The 16,060-nt window shown below is 33.5% G+C and overlaps 3 protein-coding genes across 7 annotated transcripts; all 3 read left to right on the top strand.

The window, feature by feature from the left end:
* Window positions 1-233: 233 nt before the first annotated feature.
* LOC149514551 (putative disease resistance protein At1g61300) lies at window positions 234-6,545 on the top strand. Of its 3 annotated transcripts, XR_016328075.1 has the most exons (6): window positions 234-3,217; window positions 3,398-3,686; window positions 4,453-5,673; window positions 5,817-5,933; window positions 6,084-6,241; window positions 6,335-6,545. XR_016328075.1 is itself a non-coding variant. In XM_022897457.2 (2 exons), the coding sequence occupies exon 1, from the start codon at window positions 234-236 to the stop codon at window positions 3,189-3,191; it is 2,958 nt and encodes a 985-aa protein (XP_022753192.2). In that variant the 3' UTR covers window positions 3,192-3,217; window positions 3,410-3,814. The 3 variants fall into 3 exon arrangements, 2 of the variants coding, with proteins under 2 accessions (XP_022753192.2, XP_022753191.2); XM_022897457.2 differs by lacking the exons at window positions 4,453-5,673; window positions 5,817-5,933; window positions 6,084-6,241; window positions 6,335-6,545 and having other exon boundaries at window positions 3,410-3,814; XM_022897456.2 differs by lacking the exons at window positions 4,453-5,673; window positions 5,817-5,933; window positions 6,084-6,241; window positions 6,335-6,545 and having other exon boundaries at window positions 3,398-3,814.
* Window positions 3,077-7,626, top strand: LOC111301645 (G-type lectin S-receptor-like serine/threonine-protein kinase At4g27290). 3 transcript variants are annotated; one of them, XM_022897462.2, is made up of 9 exons: window positions 3,077-3,217; window positions 3,410-3,459; window positions 4,453-5,673; window positions 5,817-5,933; window positions 6,084-6,241; window positions 6,335-6,545; window positions 6,688-6,925; window positions 7,018-7,168; window positions 7,242-7,626. In XM_022897462.2, exons 2-9 carry the CDS (start codon window positions 3,414-3,416, stop codon window positions 7,545-7,547), a joined length of 2,448 nt encoding a protein of 815 aa, XP_022753197.2. In that variant the 5' UTR covers window positions 3,077-3,217; window positions 3,410-3,413; the 3' UTR covers window positions 7,548-7,626. The 3 variants fall into 3 exon arrangements, with proteins under 3 accessions (XP_022753197.2, XP_022753196.2, XP_022753195.2); XM_022897461.2 differs by having other exon boundaries at window positions 3,151-3,217; window positions 3,398-3,459; XM_022897460.2 differs by lacking the exons at window positions 3,077-3,217; window positions 3,410-3,459 and having other exon boundaries at window positions 3,946-5,673.
* Window positions 7,627-12,044: 4,418 nt separating this feature from the next.
* Window positions 12,045-15,736, top strand: LOC111301643 (putative NAD(P)H dehydrogenase (quinone) FQR1-like 1). The gene is made up of 4 exons (XM_022897455.2): window positions 12,045-12,184; window positions 14,157-14,250; window positions 14,951-15,213; window positions 15,318-15,736. Exons 1-4 carry the CDS (start codon window positions 12,162-12,164, stop codon window positions 15,547-15,549), a joined length of 612 nt encoding a protein of 203 aa, XP_022753190.1. The 5' UTR covers window positions 12,045-12,161; the 3' UTR covers window positions 15,550-15,736.
* Window positions 15,737-16,060: the final 324 nt, after the last annotated feature.

Here is a 16,060-nt window from a genome sequence, read left to right as displayed (position 1 = left end):
TTGGTTTGGGTTAGGTTATGTGTTGATGATGATCATCCCTGATTTTAATTGATGCATCCTTTGTATTTCTTCCTTATTAATAAAAATACTTCTTGCCTTAAAAAAAAACTAACATTATTTATGTAACATATTCCATATATAATAGCATATGTAAAATATAGATTTTTGCATCTTATATTATATGGAGATATAATCATACATTGGTTTTAAACAACAGGGAGTAGCTTATAATTATGGAGTTTGTAGAGCCAATTCTCGAAGCGATAAAGTGCTTGGGCTATCCAACCTCTAGATACATAGATCATCACCGAAAACTTGAAGAAAATGTGAATGATCTTAGAAGAAGAGTGGCTGAAGTAAATACTCGAAAGCAAGACCTAGAGTTGAGAAAGGAAGCAGAGATTCGTTGTAGAAAAGTGGTGAAGAAAGAAGTAGAGAACTGGTTTGAAGATGTACTAAGGGTAAACACTGAAATGGAAAAGATTGAAACAAAGTTTCGAGTTGTGTCATACTTCTCACGTGCTCGCTTAGGAAAACTTGTTTGCCAAAAGATTGAAGAAGTTGATAGAATTTACCAAAAAGGTAGTTTCCCTGAAGGTGTGGCAGTTGAAGGGCCTCCACCCATCGGGGTGACATTACCAACAACAAATTTAGAAGGTGAAATGGATGTAAAAGAACAAATTTGGGAGTATTTGATGGGTGATGAGGTTGGAATGATTGGGGTAGGTGGGATGGGAGGCATAGGAAAAACTGCCATCATGAAACATATTAATAATCAATTGTTGAAGCAAAAACTGTTTGATGCAGTGATTTGGGTCACTGTATCCAGAGAATTCAATGCTGAAAAATTACAAGGAGATATTGCATGTGCTTTAGATTACTGTCTTCCTAAAAATAAACTGGAATGGCCAACTGTACTAATGGAAATCTTGGAAACAAAGAGATATGTGCTGATCTTAGATGATGTTTGGGAACAGTTTTCTCTATTGGATGTGGGGATCCCTGAACCAACATTACATAATGGGAGCAAATTGATAATCACAAGCAGATTAATTGAGGTTTGCAATTCCATGGGTTGTAAGGTGTTGAAAGTACAGCCTCTTTCGCTGATGGCATCCTTGAAGTTATTTTTGCATCAGGTGGGGGATGGTATTCTACAAGATCCAGCTTTAAAAGAAATTGTGACCCTTATTGTTGAACAATGTGGAGGTTTACCACTTGCCATTGTGACTATAGGCAGTAGCATGAAAGGGGTGAATGATACTTGTGAGTGGAAGAATGCACTAAATGAATTAAATGAAAGGGTTAAAAGTGTCAAGGGATTAGATACCAAAATATTTGAGCACCTGAAATTCAGTTATGACCGTTTGAAAGATTCAAAAATTCAGAATTGTTTCTTATATTGCTCTTTGTATCCTGAGGATTATCACATTGAAAAGGAGGAGTTGATTGAAAAATGGATAGATGAGGAACTCATTGATGAATTAGAGACTAGACAGGCCATGCATGACAGAGGTCATTCTATTTTAAATAAGCTTGTAAATAACTGCTTGTTAGAGGGGGTCATGATTGATGGTGTCAAGCTTAAGGAAGGAGTGAAGATGCATGATGTTGTAAGAGACATGGCGTTGTCTATTAAAATAGGTTGTGATCAATTTATGGTAAAAGCTGGTGTGCAATTGGAGGAGATACCAACTGAGCATAAATGGAAAGAGAATCTTGAAAAGGTTTCCTTGATGGATAATTTAATATCAAAAGTTTCTCAGATATCACCAAAATGCCATAATTTGTCAACCTTGTTTTTGCAAAAAAATCATATCCTTGGAGAGATTTCAGAATCTTTGTTTGAGCACATGAACGGGCTAAAGGTTCTAGATCTTTCTCATACTATAATTTTGGATCTACCCAATTCCATTTCTAACTTGGAAAATCTTGTTTCCCTGAGACTTCGACATTGTTTCAATTTAAGATATGTGTGTTCGTTAGCGAAGCTTAAAGCCTTGAGAAAGTTGGATCTTTTTAATACAGCTATTAAGGAGGTTCCTCATGGTATAGAAATGTTAACAAACCTTACATATCTTGATCTATATTCACGGCATCTAAAGGAGCTACCAATTGGAATACTATCGAGCTTTCCTAATCTCCAATACTCAAAAACTTGGTTGAATATAAAAGGAGAGGAAGTAGCCAAACCGAGGAAGCTGGAGATTCTTTTAGGACTTTTTTGTGAGGTGCAGGACCTTGAGGGATATGCCAAATCTTTATCGGGTCAAGGGCCAACCAAATACTGGCTTGGAGTTGGATCACCTAAGTTTGGCTATTTTGATAACCATACTTGGTTCCGTGATGTTGAAGATGTTGAAGTTGATAAAGAGGTATGTTTTATTAATTGCGAGATAGGGAACGAAGATCTTGTGCTGCTCCCAAATGATGTTAGGACTCTGACTGTTCAACACTGTCAGAATCTCAAAAACTTGAGCAATGTTTCTTTGTTCCATGAAGCCAATGCATTGAAGACATGTACTATTAGTTGGTGTGAAGGGATAGAGTGCGTGGTTGATTTGGCATTATCATCTTGCAACTCATTGCAGAACATTGAGGTTCTAAGTCTTAGAGATTTGCTGAACTTGCTTGAACTTGTGAGAGGAGTAGCGGTTGTATCTACATCTAACACTCCAACACTACCTGCCATCTTCTCTTCTCTTAAAAAAATGCATTTGATTGGTTGTTCAAGTATAAAGAAATTGTTTCCAGTTCAGCTGTTGCAGGGCTTCCAAAACTTGGAGTATATTGAAATTTCTCGTTGTGAAAAACTGGAGAAAATAATAGCGGAAGAAGAGGAAGAAAATCAGAAAGTAGAAGAAAGGGGTCCTAAAACAACAGTATTTATTTTACCCAAATTACAGACGTTGCACTTGATCAATTTACCGGAATTGAAAAGCATTTGTGGTAGCGGAGTTATGATTCCTGCAGAGTCTCTCCAATATCTTTCAATAATAAATTGTTCAAAGCTAAAGAAGATCCCTTTCTCAATACCCTTGCTTGAAACTGGGCAACCTTCTCGTCCTCCTCTCGAGTATGGCTACGTTCATCCAAGAGAATGGTGGAAATCAGTGGAATTTGATGATCCTAATGCTAAGGATGTCCTTTCACCCATTGTTTTAGACTCTTTAGAAGAGGCTGAAGATTAAGATCCTGATGATGGCAATCATCGGTGGTAAGTCCTCTTCTTCCTTCAAACTGCAACTGAACATTTCAATTATCAACTTCTTTCCTTGTATGTACATTCTATTTTTTAGTATGGCTTTTTAACTGTTAAGACTTGGAATAATTGGGACACCTGGGCCTTGGCATAAAAGAAACTCATAATTTTGCTATTGTTACTTTCCCTTTCAAGGTACATTATCAGATGGATGACAAAATTACTGTGTAAAGGCTTTCAAGGAGATCTAAAAGCTAGTAAGTTCTGCTTGATAGTGAGATGAACCTGAAATTTTCTGATTTTGGCATGGCAAGAACTTTTGGAGGAAACCAGATTTTTCTTCTCACCAGAGTCCCCCTGAAGCAGATACCTTCATGTAGCAAAGATAGATCATCTTCAACAAATGAAATAAGTGTATCACTGTTAGAGGCTCAATAGAGAGTTGTATGCTTAATTACATCTATTATTGAGCTCCAAACTTTCAGTAAGATTATGACTGTTGAAAACAATTAATGATTGCTTGGGTCCTTTGATGTTTATTGTAATACGAGCATGGTGGATAAAAGTCATATACCATTAGTGAATGATTATTCAAATGAATTTTAAATATAACTTACATGTGGTAGCAATATTATTTAATTAAATCAATAAAAAAAAAAGCTGACACCCTAAAAAAATTTAATAAAAGAAGAAAAATATGTACATGCATGTGTCAATACAAGTATGATATTTTTATTATTTTTGTAAAAATTTGATGGTCATATATCGTTGCTTTTGATAAAAATTAATAATTATATCTAATATTTGGTGGTAATATTAAATATATGTTTCATAAATAGATTGTGATTTATAGGGTTAATCATAGTACAATTGATTGGGAAAAGAAAAAGGATCCTCAGATTTTCAACCTAAAAAATTTTAAACTGTACTATAGTTTTTGGTCCTCGCATTTAAGAGCTCTCCTACCCACATGACAGTTGAGGGACAGCATTTACTATAGGATATAGCTTTTATGGTATCCATAAACTGCTGGAAATAACTGATAAGTGCCAAGTAGAGCAAATACAGATAAAGGTCTTTTCAGGGAAGACTTGCATACTAGTCAGCTGTCATCAGTTTAAATGTAGTATTAGCTTTCTAAAATCTGCCAAACACAAATGTTCTTCCATGAGTTTCATAATATTTGAAACCAATGGACATTCTGTCTTTCATGTTCACCAACACCGTTTTACTAATAGTATTGTTTTCAGGTTTTGCTGATGCAATTGATATCTTCACCTCCTACCAGTCTGTTAGTGATGGCAGAACCTTAGTTTCAAGAGAGGGAATCTTTGAGCTTGGTTTCTTTAGTCCTGGAAGCTCTAGTAATCGTTATTTGGGAATTTGGTACAAGAAAATACCAGTTCAAAGTGTTATTTGGGTTGCAAACAGAAACAATCCTATCCATGACACAACTGGTTTGCTGATAATAAACAGAAAAGGTAATCTTGTACTGCTCAGTCGAAGAAATGGTGTTGTTTGGTACACCGACATAAAGAAAGGAGCACAGAATCCAGTAGTTCAGCTCTTAGATTCTGGAAATCTTGTCATGAGAAGTGAAAATGAAAGTAATTCAGAAACATTTTTGTGGCAAAGTTTCGATTATCCATGTGATACATTACTACCAGGGATGAAGCTTGGATGGGACTTGAGGACTGGTCTTGATCGGCGTCTTTCAGCCTGGAAGAACTCAGATGATCCATCACCTGGAGACTTCACAGTTGGTGTTGAGCTCTATCAATATCCTGATATTGTTGCAAGGAAGGGCTCAAATGAATACGTTAGGACAGGGCCCTGGAATGGCCTTAGATTCAGTGGATCACCCATCTTAAGGCCTAATTCCATTTTTGAGAATGATTTTGTGTGGAATGAGCAGGAGGTATACCAAGTATATAATGTCAAAAATAAATCACTGATCTCAAGATATATGTTGAACCAAAACACCTATCAGGGTCAGCACTATATATGGATCGAAAAAGCTAGAAGTTGGATGATGATTACGTACATACCAAGGGATATCTGTGACAGCTATGATCGCTGCGGTCCATATGGGATTTGTGTCAGTACTGAAGTGCCTCCTTGTCAGTGTTTAAAAAGGTTCAAACCTAAATCATCACAGAATTTGTACACAATGGACTTGAATCCAGGTTGTGAGCGCAGTAAACCACTAAACTGTCAGAAAGGTGATGGGTTCATCAAATATTTTGGACTGAAAGTGCCAGATACCGCAAATTCATGGGTAAACAGGAGTATGAGTTTCAAGGAATGCAGAGCTAGATGCTTACAGAACTGTTCTTGTATGGCATACACACCCACAGATATTAGAGGGGAAGGCAGCGGTTGTGCCCTTTGGTTTGGTCATCTAATTGATATTAAACTAGTTCAAGATGGTGGTCAGGATCTATACATCCGAATGTCTGCCTCTGAAGTAGGTAAGAATTTACCATTGGTTTTGTTGAGCATTTGAGTGTTCCCTTCAAAGATCAAACGATTCCGTGCTATAGCTAAATTTCATTTGTTCTTAGTTCTAATTCAACTTCCTTTTTGCCTTTGATTTATTGAAAAATCCCTGAAGAGCCAAAAGGTCATAATAAGATGAAGATAGCAGTCATAGTTCCAATTGCCATTTTCATAGTTGCTGGTTTGCTTTTTGTCAGCTGTTACATTTGCAGAAGCCGTGCAAGCCTAAAAGGTAACATTCTTTTTTTCTATTTTCTTTCACAAATCACGTTTTCACTATCCTTTGGATTGATTTGGCGATTTAGTGATTGTTCAGAAATATGTTTGACCAACATGATATAGCCTTCTATGGCTAATGTTAGCATGTTGTAAAATGTTTCAGGGTTTAGAGAAAACCATGTGATAACTGACAGAAGCATTGAAGGGCAAGGAGAAGACTCAGAAGTCCAATTATTCGACCTAGCATTAATAGCGAATGCAACCAATGACTTCTCAACTGAAAACAAGCTAGGACAAGGTGGTTTTGGGCCTGTGTACAGGGTAAATTTGAAACATTCTGGTGAAAATGATCATTATACCAAAAAAAAAAAAATTTAGAACAAAGTTTGAACTCTTTAATTACATTGTTTTCAGGGTACCCTGGCAGATGGACAAGAAATTGCTGTTAAGAGGCTTTCAAAAAGCTCTGGACAAGGTTTAACCGAGTTCAAAAATGAAGTAGCACTAATAGCCAAGCTTCAACATCGAAATCTTGTAAAGCTTCTCGGATGTTGCATTCAAGGAGAAGAAAAGATGCTGGTGTATGAATATATGCCAAACAAAAGTTTGGACTTCTTCATTTTCGGTACCGATCTCTCAAAAATCCTATAAATTCTTAGCACTAGTGTATATCAGAAAGAGTTCCTTAATTTTAACTTTTACTCCAAATACAATGTTTCAAAAGGTTTAGTTAGTAGATTAACTAATGTGAGTTTGAAACATGCTAGAAAAAACAAGAAGCAAGTTACTAGATTGGCCTAAGCGTTTTAATATTATCTGTGGAGTTGCTCGAGGGCTTGTCTACCTACACCAAGATTCTAGATTGAGGATTATACACAGAGATCTCAAAGCTAGTAATGTTCTTCTTGACATTGAGATGAACCCCAAAATTTCAGACTTTGGCATGGCTAGAACTTTTGGAGGGGACCAATTTGAGGGGAACACAAATAGAGTGGTTGGAACTTAGTAAGTAGCCATGTGCTTTTATGTTTTTACTTCAATGAATTCACCTCTAAAATTTCATTGATGTCTTTTCTTTTGATGATTTTTTTTTGAAGTGGTTATATGGCACCAGAATATGCTATTGATGGGCAATTCTCAGTAAAATCAGATGTCTTTAGCTTCGGAATACTGGTGCTGGAGATAATCAGTGGGAAGAAAAATAGAGGGTTTTACAATCCTGGTCATGGCCTTAACCTTATTGGACATGTAAGTATAAAAACTTGCTTTTTAATGTACCTTGGCCAGCAAAAACTGATCAAACTTTAATAACTTGTCTTAGGCTTGGGAGCTGTGGAAAGAAGGAAAGCCCTTAGAACTGATTGATCCTTTGTTAAAAGAATCATGCAATATATCAGAAGTGATACGGGGTATCCATATTGGTCTCTTATGTGTGCAACAACATCCTGAGGATAGGCCAAGCATGTCATCTGTGGTTCTGATGTTGGGTAGTGACACTGAATTGATTCAACCAAAACAACCCAATTTCCTGATCGAAAGGAAATTGCCTGAAACAGATTCTTCATCAAGCAAGCTTGAATCTTCTTCAACCAATGATATTAGTATGTCAATATTGACAGGTCGATAGAGGTTTCTTGAGCTATACACACCAGGCTGTGTAACTTTCCCTGATTTTTGTGATAAAACCAAATTGTAAATTTCCATGATTTTTTGTGAAACAAAGAGCTTAGGTAGACTTTCTACTGTAGACTAGAGAAGTTCTGAATCCTTTTAACCATCAAGCTTTTCATGTTTGATCTCTGATGTTAATCTTAACCGGATTGGAAATATGAGTATCAGAAATCAATTGTACTAATATACTTTGAACAGGAATATGATCAAAATTTATAAACTGTCCTGGGCTTGGGAACCGTGGAAAGAAGGAAGGCCTTTACAACTGATTGATTAATTTTTACATGAGTCATGCTTTCTGTCAGAAATGGCAAGGTGAATCCACATAGGTCTCCTATGTCTGCAAGACTGCAAGAGCACCCTAAGGATAAACGGAACATGTCATCAGTGGCTCTGATGTTGGGCAGAGAGACTGCATTGATACAACCCAAAGAACCTGGTTTCTTGATAGACAAGTAGTCATTTCAAACATATTGTTCTTCAAGCAAGCTTGAATCATCCTCAACTAATAATATTGGTATCTCACTATTGGAGGCTCGATAGATAATTCTTGAGCTTTCAAGCTAGCAATTAAATTGTATCGGTTCCAGGCCTCCCAGCAAAAGAAATATCTCACTCATTTAATTGCTAACTTGGAAGCTCCAACGCCTGAAGTCCTGGAAATTTATCAGCTCATTTTGATTGCTAAAATGACAGTTCATGCCGCAAAATTGATTTAAGTTGCTACTTGCCAAAAGGGTTGCCATAGCAGACAGAAACTTTCTTGGATTGCACTCATGTTGGCTAGTGCCTTGGATATCATTATTAATTTGCCTCGTTCAATGAGATATGCAATGTACTGAATTCTTGGAAGTGCAATGTGATGAATACTTTATCTATTTCTCTATTATTCACTGTAATAATAATGCCAGCGCTGTTTCCCCTTATGGTTAACATTGAAATACAATTCATTGATAGAAACCAGTAACATTTTGACAGTGTTTATCGAACAAAATAGATAGACCTCATGATGTTGCTTTCAAGCAATTTCAAGCCTAGTTGAAATAGGAATTCTGTGCAATCTCATCATTTGTAAATTGCATCAACTCGGAAAGGAATATTACTTCTTCACTATTTTAATGTATGTACAGTTCTTATTCGTGTAAATGCAACTAAAAGAATGCATGACCAACCCTCTATGACTGGACTTGAACTGAAATCATTGATGTCATTAACCATAAACTGTGATGCTGCTCCTGTGGCAGGGTCTGTTGCCTAATACCATGAATGTTGATTAATGTCATAAATGAACCATCAAACTTTTGCTGCATATTGATCCATTTTGTTGAAAGAGTAGCTAAGATTCTTAACTAGTGACAGATCAAGAAGTTTAGTTCAACATTTATATCATGCAAAAATGACAGAGGAATACCATATTCTGTGCCTCCTTAAATGTGAACATATGGACTTTTATCACTTCAGAGATGGCGTGAAAAAATACATTTTGGATCATCATCCGGGAAAGGATAAGCATAAACTATTTTTTTCAAGAAAATAGAACTGAATGTGAATGCAAAATGCTATAACTTGATGTTGATGCTGACCATTTCCAGGCTGAACATTCAATTTTTCACCAATAATTAATGCAGCAGAAAAGAAAAAAAAAATAAAAGAAAAACAAAATGGTGGGCATCAGGTTTCATTTCTCAAGCTGAAATTGGATTCCAGGACTTGTTCAGGGCCCCCAATTCTTTAGATATAATTCCTGATATAAACATACCAGAAAAACATATAGATAGTCCAAAAAGGTTGCTAGGTAACAGGAAGGAAAGTGCTGGTGAGCTGTAGAACATCCTGAGGGCTCCAGGGGGCTCCAGGGATATGCAATTTTTTTGCCAAAAAAGGACCACTTTTGCCTGTCATCTGTCTTTGTTTTAATCATACAGGTAACATCAATTTAGAGTTAAGCAAGGAAGACAGCTGGTCAAATTTTTATAACTTCGTAGCCACGATGGTTACTCCAGTTGGTAAGGGAAAGAGATCAATTTCATTGTCAACCAGATTAAAATCTTTGTCAAGAACATTCTGAAACTAAAATTTTAAATGCCTCAAGTAGATATGAAAGAGTGCATCCTTAAAATTAGGCTCGGAAATACTCTGTCTATATCATCAAATAAAAGATTGAAACATTATGGAAAGGGGGTAACAAGGTGAGGGATCCGTGAAGCAAAAGCGAATTTTCCATTCTTGGGTAGGCCTTATCCCTTGTGGGAAAATTTTTGAAGGATGATATGATTTCACATATGAAGGTTCCTGTTAGTTCAAGGGAAACCCCCATGCTTTCTTTTCAGTATATGGCAAAGTTTGTCTTTTTTTTTTTTTTAGCATGACCCCAAAAAAACCCAATAAAATATTTTTTAAAAATGTGACAAAGGACCATCTTAAAAAGTTACGGGCAAAATCAAATTTCTCCTTCAAAAAGTAAAAGTATGGAAAAATCAACATCTTCATCTCACTTTTTAATATTAACATAAAAAATATATATAATTCGACAATAAATTAATATTTAATACAATTCACAAACGAAATTAATAAAATAAAAATATATATATATAATTCATAAATGAAATTAATATAATTTTATTGTTTGATTTAGTGATCAAGACAATCTTAAAGAAACATTAAAGTTGAGATTCGAATCTCAATATTTTTCTTTCCTTTTAATGTAGGGTTCTGTCCCTTAAATGATAAAAAATATATATATCTCTTAAAAATATTTTAAAATATAAAAATTAATTAAAAAATATATATATCGCATTCTTAATATAACTTATATAATTAAAATTCTATTATAATAATGTATCAAATATTAATTTGTTGGATAAAATAATTATTGTTGTTATGATGGGTTTGGACCATTGGACTATGGAAATATTTTTGTAGCATCAAATGTATGAGAAGGAGTTGGATTTTGCTGACTAAAAAGGGTGACTTGGCTTCTCAAAAAGCTAATCATTTGTGAAAAATATAATTTTAATAATAAAAAAACTTCTGATAATTTTTTTCAACCCTGCAATTAAGCTTTGAAATTCCATTAACATGACAAAGCAAATTGCTCAAAAGCTTTTCAAATTCATTAAAGGTGGCTATCAAAACTTTTTTCAAGTAGTTTCAGTGAGATATTATTTGCTTTAAAAAATAAAAATAAAAAGTCAATGATTAAATATATTGTTACTATGCTAAATTCCCTATCATTTTGTTTATTTATTTTTTATAATTATTATACTTTTTTTTATAAAAAAAATCTTAAGACATATAGATATTATCACATGACACTTTAATTAGGGTATAAATATACATTATCTCTAATTGTATTATCAAGATTTTTTTTTTTTTTTACAAAATTAAACTTTTTTATTTTCAATATTATTTTTAATTCAAATTAATTTTAATTTTAATTTTAATCTAAAAATAAAAAATAAAAAATTTATATTAATATAAGTAAATTCCTATTTATAAATTTTTGTTACAAAAAAATTTTAAAAAACTATACATAAAGCAATCTTTCAAATAATTTTATATTTAAATTTATCATTTTTATAATTTTACAAAACAAATTCTCATCATCATATATATATATATATATATATTAAAACTCATTTATCAATCGATTATCTTTTAAATTAATTGATATGTTATTAAAATTGATATTTGAAGATTACGAATTAAAATGAATTTAAATGTCTAATATTTTTTTCAATCATGTATGTAATTTAATAGAGAATTTAAGGGTAGATTAGGAATTAAAAAAAAAACTAGTTTATCTAAAAATTATAAAATTAAACCTTACAAAATAAAAGAAATTAAATGGACCAACAAATTTAATAAAAGAAATTAAATGAAAAGTTATCCGATCTTTCTTTGTTCTTATGACGAAGACATAGGAAGGCATGGTCGTTGGGATTCATCATTTCTTATCAACTTTTAAATAATTATTACATCATCTTATCATCATGATTTACATTTAAATCAAGAAATCTCAAAATAGGAATCAAATTAAGATTAGATCAAAAAAAATTTAAATATAATATAATAATATAATTAAAAAAATACAAAATAGATGCAATAAAATGTTTTAAAATTATTTATTAATTTGATAAAAAAATAAAAATATATTATATTAATAATTTTTATTTTTTATTAATTTTAATATGAAATAAACAAATATAACTACTCAAATTAACCAGTTTTGCAGCAATCAATCTTCTAGATAAGTTGTACGCTGCAGTATTTAACGTGTAACGACCGCATGACAACAACCTCTCATCATTAATTTATTATTACTAATTTTTTTTTAATCCCATTAAATAAACCACCAACCCCATTTTAAAAGCTTCATGAAACGGCACCGTTTAGAAAATTAAAAAAAAAGTAAGAAATTTAAAAAAAAAAAGGCTTTAAATTAATCCAAGCTTGCAACTATAAATATAGCGTTTCGGCAACCCATTTTCCCTCATTCGTCAACAATTTTTTTTTAAAGCAAAAATATATTTAATAAAAGAGAATATTTTGTGAGTGATTTTCAGAGGAAATGGCGACCAAAGTGTACATTGTGTACGTATTATTGTTCTCTTTCACTCTCTTTTTAATTTTTTTTTAGAATTTTTTTGTGTGAAAAGCTGTTGATTCTGATCTTTGACTGTTTTTACTTTGGTTTAATTTGAATTGTGATTATTTTTCATTTTTTTAGCTTTTCTTCGACTTAATTTTTGAAAAATTAATTTATTTGCTTTGATTTGGCTCTGCAGAATTGAGTTTTTTTTTTTTTCTGTATTTTTTTACTTTATAATTTCATAGAAACTTTGGAATTTCAATTAAATATACAATAATTGGAGTAAAATTTAGTTTTCTATCGTATAATTGCAAATTCAGGAGGTGAAAAATGCGATTTTTAATTGTTTAATTTAAAAATTAAATTCCAGTTGGATACCAGAAAAGTGCAGGTCAATTTGCTTTTTTTTTTTTTTGGTGCCGTTGATTTTTGTAGCAGTTAGTTAAGACATATCGGATGCCAATTGTTTCGGATTCTTTTTCGTCTAATTTTAGCTGTTTATGTCATCAATTTAGGTATTTTATGGGGCGTGATCAAAAGCTCAATTCTTAGATTAACTTGTAGTGTTCAATTTGACTCTGTTTGTGAAAAATGGGAAAAAAAAGTATGAATTGATTAGATAGTAGAAAAAATGGAAATGAACTGTCAAAAACAGCAGTTTAGTCAGAAAACCATGAATTGTTAACAAGATTCAGTCTTTTTGCATATCTTATTAAACCGAGATTTAATTGTTTGTTATTTGTTGAAAGTTTTACATGTTGCTTATAGATTGGGGTTGTTAAGAAAGGCTTTGTTTTTGTTCTGGTTGGAAGTTTAGCTTTAAAAATTCTTATACTAGCTTTTTTTATTTTAAATGTGTGCTAATACCTGTATCAAAGATGACATTGTGTGTGCATTAACAAGGGATTGTGTCTGACTGTCTGAGATGACTTGATATCTAAGACTTATAATCTTTGTAAGAAACTTTTATTTGTTGAATGATAATTTGGAGGTCAGTTGTTGAGTTTAAGGTTTTTTTTTTTTATTATTATTCACCGGCATATGTACAGGTTTTAGATGTACCAAGCATGTATCACACAATTATTCCCTACAAGTATGCTTGAGTCAATATCACAGAGTGCAGTCGCTGCTGTCTTCACCTTTACTTGTTTGTATGTGACTTGACTGCTCCATATGTGTGAGAACTGCAAGAGTTAAATAAACATTAAGGTTAAACAGGGGCTCAAGTTGAGCCAGCAATTTATTTCCTTTTGGACCAGAGCAAGTTCTTAGGAAATTAAACATATCTGAATGGTAGTAATGGGTTAAGGACTTTTAATTACCCAATCATTTTTTTTTTTTTTGCTTATTTGACCCCTCATAGAGGTGCCTTTTCCTTTTTTTTTGGCTCTGCCACAAATTTATCAAGGCTTTGATCTTCAAGCTCCCCTATTCTTTGAGTAATAGATCTGCCTGTGATTGATGGCCTAGTGTATCCCCATTTGTCCTCAAAGTTGTGGTTTTATGGGCACACTAAATGTTGAAATCTGATGGATTTCTTGTTTAATTGTTACATTGGCTTGCTGTGCGATTTGAACTTAGTCTTAAATGCTTGCTGATTGGTGATTGATTGTAACTGTTTTATTATGATTTCACCATTTGTCAACCTTTTGTGATTGGCAGATTGTCTCTGACTTGAACTAAGTGGACCAATGCTGGTCTTAGATTCAGTTTAAACTTTGACCATAATGTTGTATGATGATGGCCAAATGCCTTCACTAGAACAAAGTTTTCATGTTCGCATCAAGATAATCTGCAACAACTGTTACCTTCCTTTTGATTACCTAAAAACATACATTAGATTAGTTATGATTAGTTCTTGAGTTTGAAAATTTATTTTTTGTATTATTTTCTTTTCTGTCAGCTTCAGTTATGAGTAATTCTTTTGCTAATATGATGAATTCTTCTGATCAAATTTTCTCACTGCTGATACAGATACTATTCCATGTATGGACATGTGGAAAAACTTGCAGAGGAGATAAAGAAAGGGGCTGCATCTGTTGAAGGTGTTGAAGCCAAACTATGGCAGGTAAGAATGTGCAACATGCTGCTGTGGACCTGTGGTTGAACTAACTAAAAGCAACAGGCAATTTTTATTTATGGATAAGAAAAGGTTAAACAGATTTTAAACTGCAACCTAATGGTCTTTTTGTCCAGAAGTTTCAAGGTTGGTAAATTGACTAGATGTCTGCTCACAAGTCATTACCTATGCTTGGTCTAAGCTGTTTCATAGTTGGTTGCAATGTATATATTTTTGTGCAGCCTCTTCTTTTAATGCTTCCATTATCCTCCATTGAGCTATTTTTTAATTACTTAGTGATTTTTAAAATTTTAAGACATTTTGATATCTCCGTTTAAGAACCCTTGACCTTTTTCCTTATAAGAAATCTTAGTCAGCTATCTGATATCTTATTATCCATTGGTTTGGCACTGTGTATTCAACTTCTTCTGGTTTTTTTGTTCCACTTTTCTTTATCAATGAAATCATTGCAAATATGTTTATTTTTTGTGTTGCCATTCTCGGCAAGACGGTATGCATAACCATCCTTTCCATTCATTTGATTAAGCAAGTGCTGCGAAGTCCAGCTGTTGCAAATTTATATAGATAAGCAGTTTAACTAGTTGTTCTTGGGCCATTGGAAGGGAAGGGTTTTCCAAGATTATTTATTGGATAGCATTTGTAGAACTGATAGGTTAAATGAACTACCTGTGGTAAATATGTGGTACAGGTCCCTGAGACTCTATCAGAAGAGATTCTGGGAAAGATGAGTGCACCACCAAAAAGTGATGTACCAATCATTACACCTAACGATCTTGCTGAGGCTGATGGGTTTATTTTTGGCTTTCCAACGAGATTTGGAATGATGTCTGCTCAATTCAAAGCATTTCTTGATGCAACTGGAGGCCTATGGAGAACTCAGGGACTTGCTGGAAAACCTGCTGGGATCTTTTATAGCACTGGATCTCAAGGTGGCGGACAAGAGACTACAGCGTAAGTTCCTAAATCACAATCTTATAATACACTTATGACACCCAAAACGTAAATACTACGATGAAAACGTAACTTGTATCTGAATCTTTTGGAATTAATCACAGGTTGACTGCAATTACTCAGCTTGTTCACCACGGGATGATATTTGTTCCCATTGGATACACCTTTGGTGCCGGCATGTTTGAGATGGAGCAAGTGAAAGGTGGAAGTCCCTATGGTGCAGGAACCTATGCTGGAGATGGATCAAGAATGCCATCTGAACTTGAGTTGGCACAAGCTTTCCACCAAGGAAAGTACATTGCTGGCATCACAAAGAAACTCAAGGCAGCTGCCTGATTTCAGTTTACTACAAAAGTCACAATTTGTCCTTTCATTTTTTTTCTCTTCCCTCTCTGGAATTCCAATTTCCTATATTCTACAAGTTTGCAAAACAATAATTCTTCGTGCATTGGCTATATGCTTATACTTGTGTTGTACCCTAAATAGGTTTCCATTAATGGTAAAGCTTGCTCATTTATCTGTACTATTACTCGTCCGGCGCGACGGTTCTTAAATGTAATTTGGATCTTTGCTCTTTCCAATCCTTTAGCCGGATGACGAAGTAGATGAAATTGGGTGGATTGAACCTAATATTGACCTAAATTTTCTTGTTTCAAAGATGAAAATTTGAACTTGATGACTGATGGAAAGAGTTTCATACATATTAAGTTTTTTTCAATCAAAGAAATCATATTAGAGGAAACAAAAATATGTTATAAATATGATCCAAATGATGGCCTAGAAGATTTTAGATTAGGTGGCATAGTCAGGAAAAAAGTGAATGATTGTTGTAGGGATATATAGGATT

Source organism: Durio zibethinus, chromosome 15 (assembly GCF_047325235.1).
Source record: "Durio zibethinus cultivar Kanyao isolate XHJ-2024 chromosome 15, ASM4732523v1, whole genome shotgun sequence".
Classification (NCBI taxonomy): Eukaryota; Viridiplantae; Streptophyta; class Magnoliopsida; order Malvales; family Malvaceae; genus Durio; species Durio zibethinus.
This window is presented reverse-complemented; position numbering and strand designations above follow the sequence as displayed.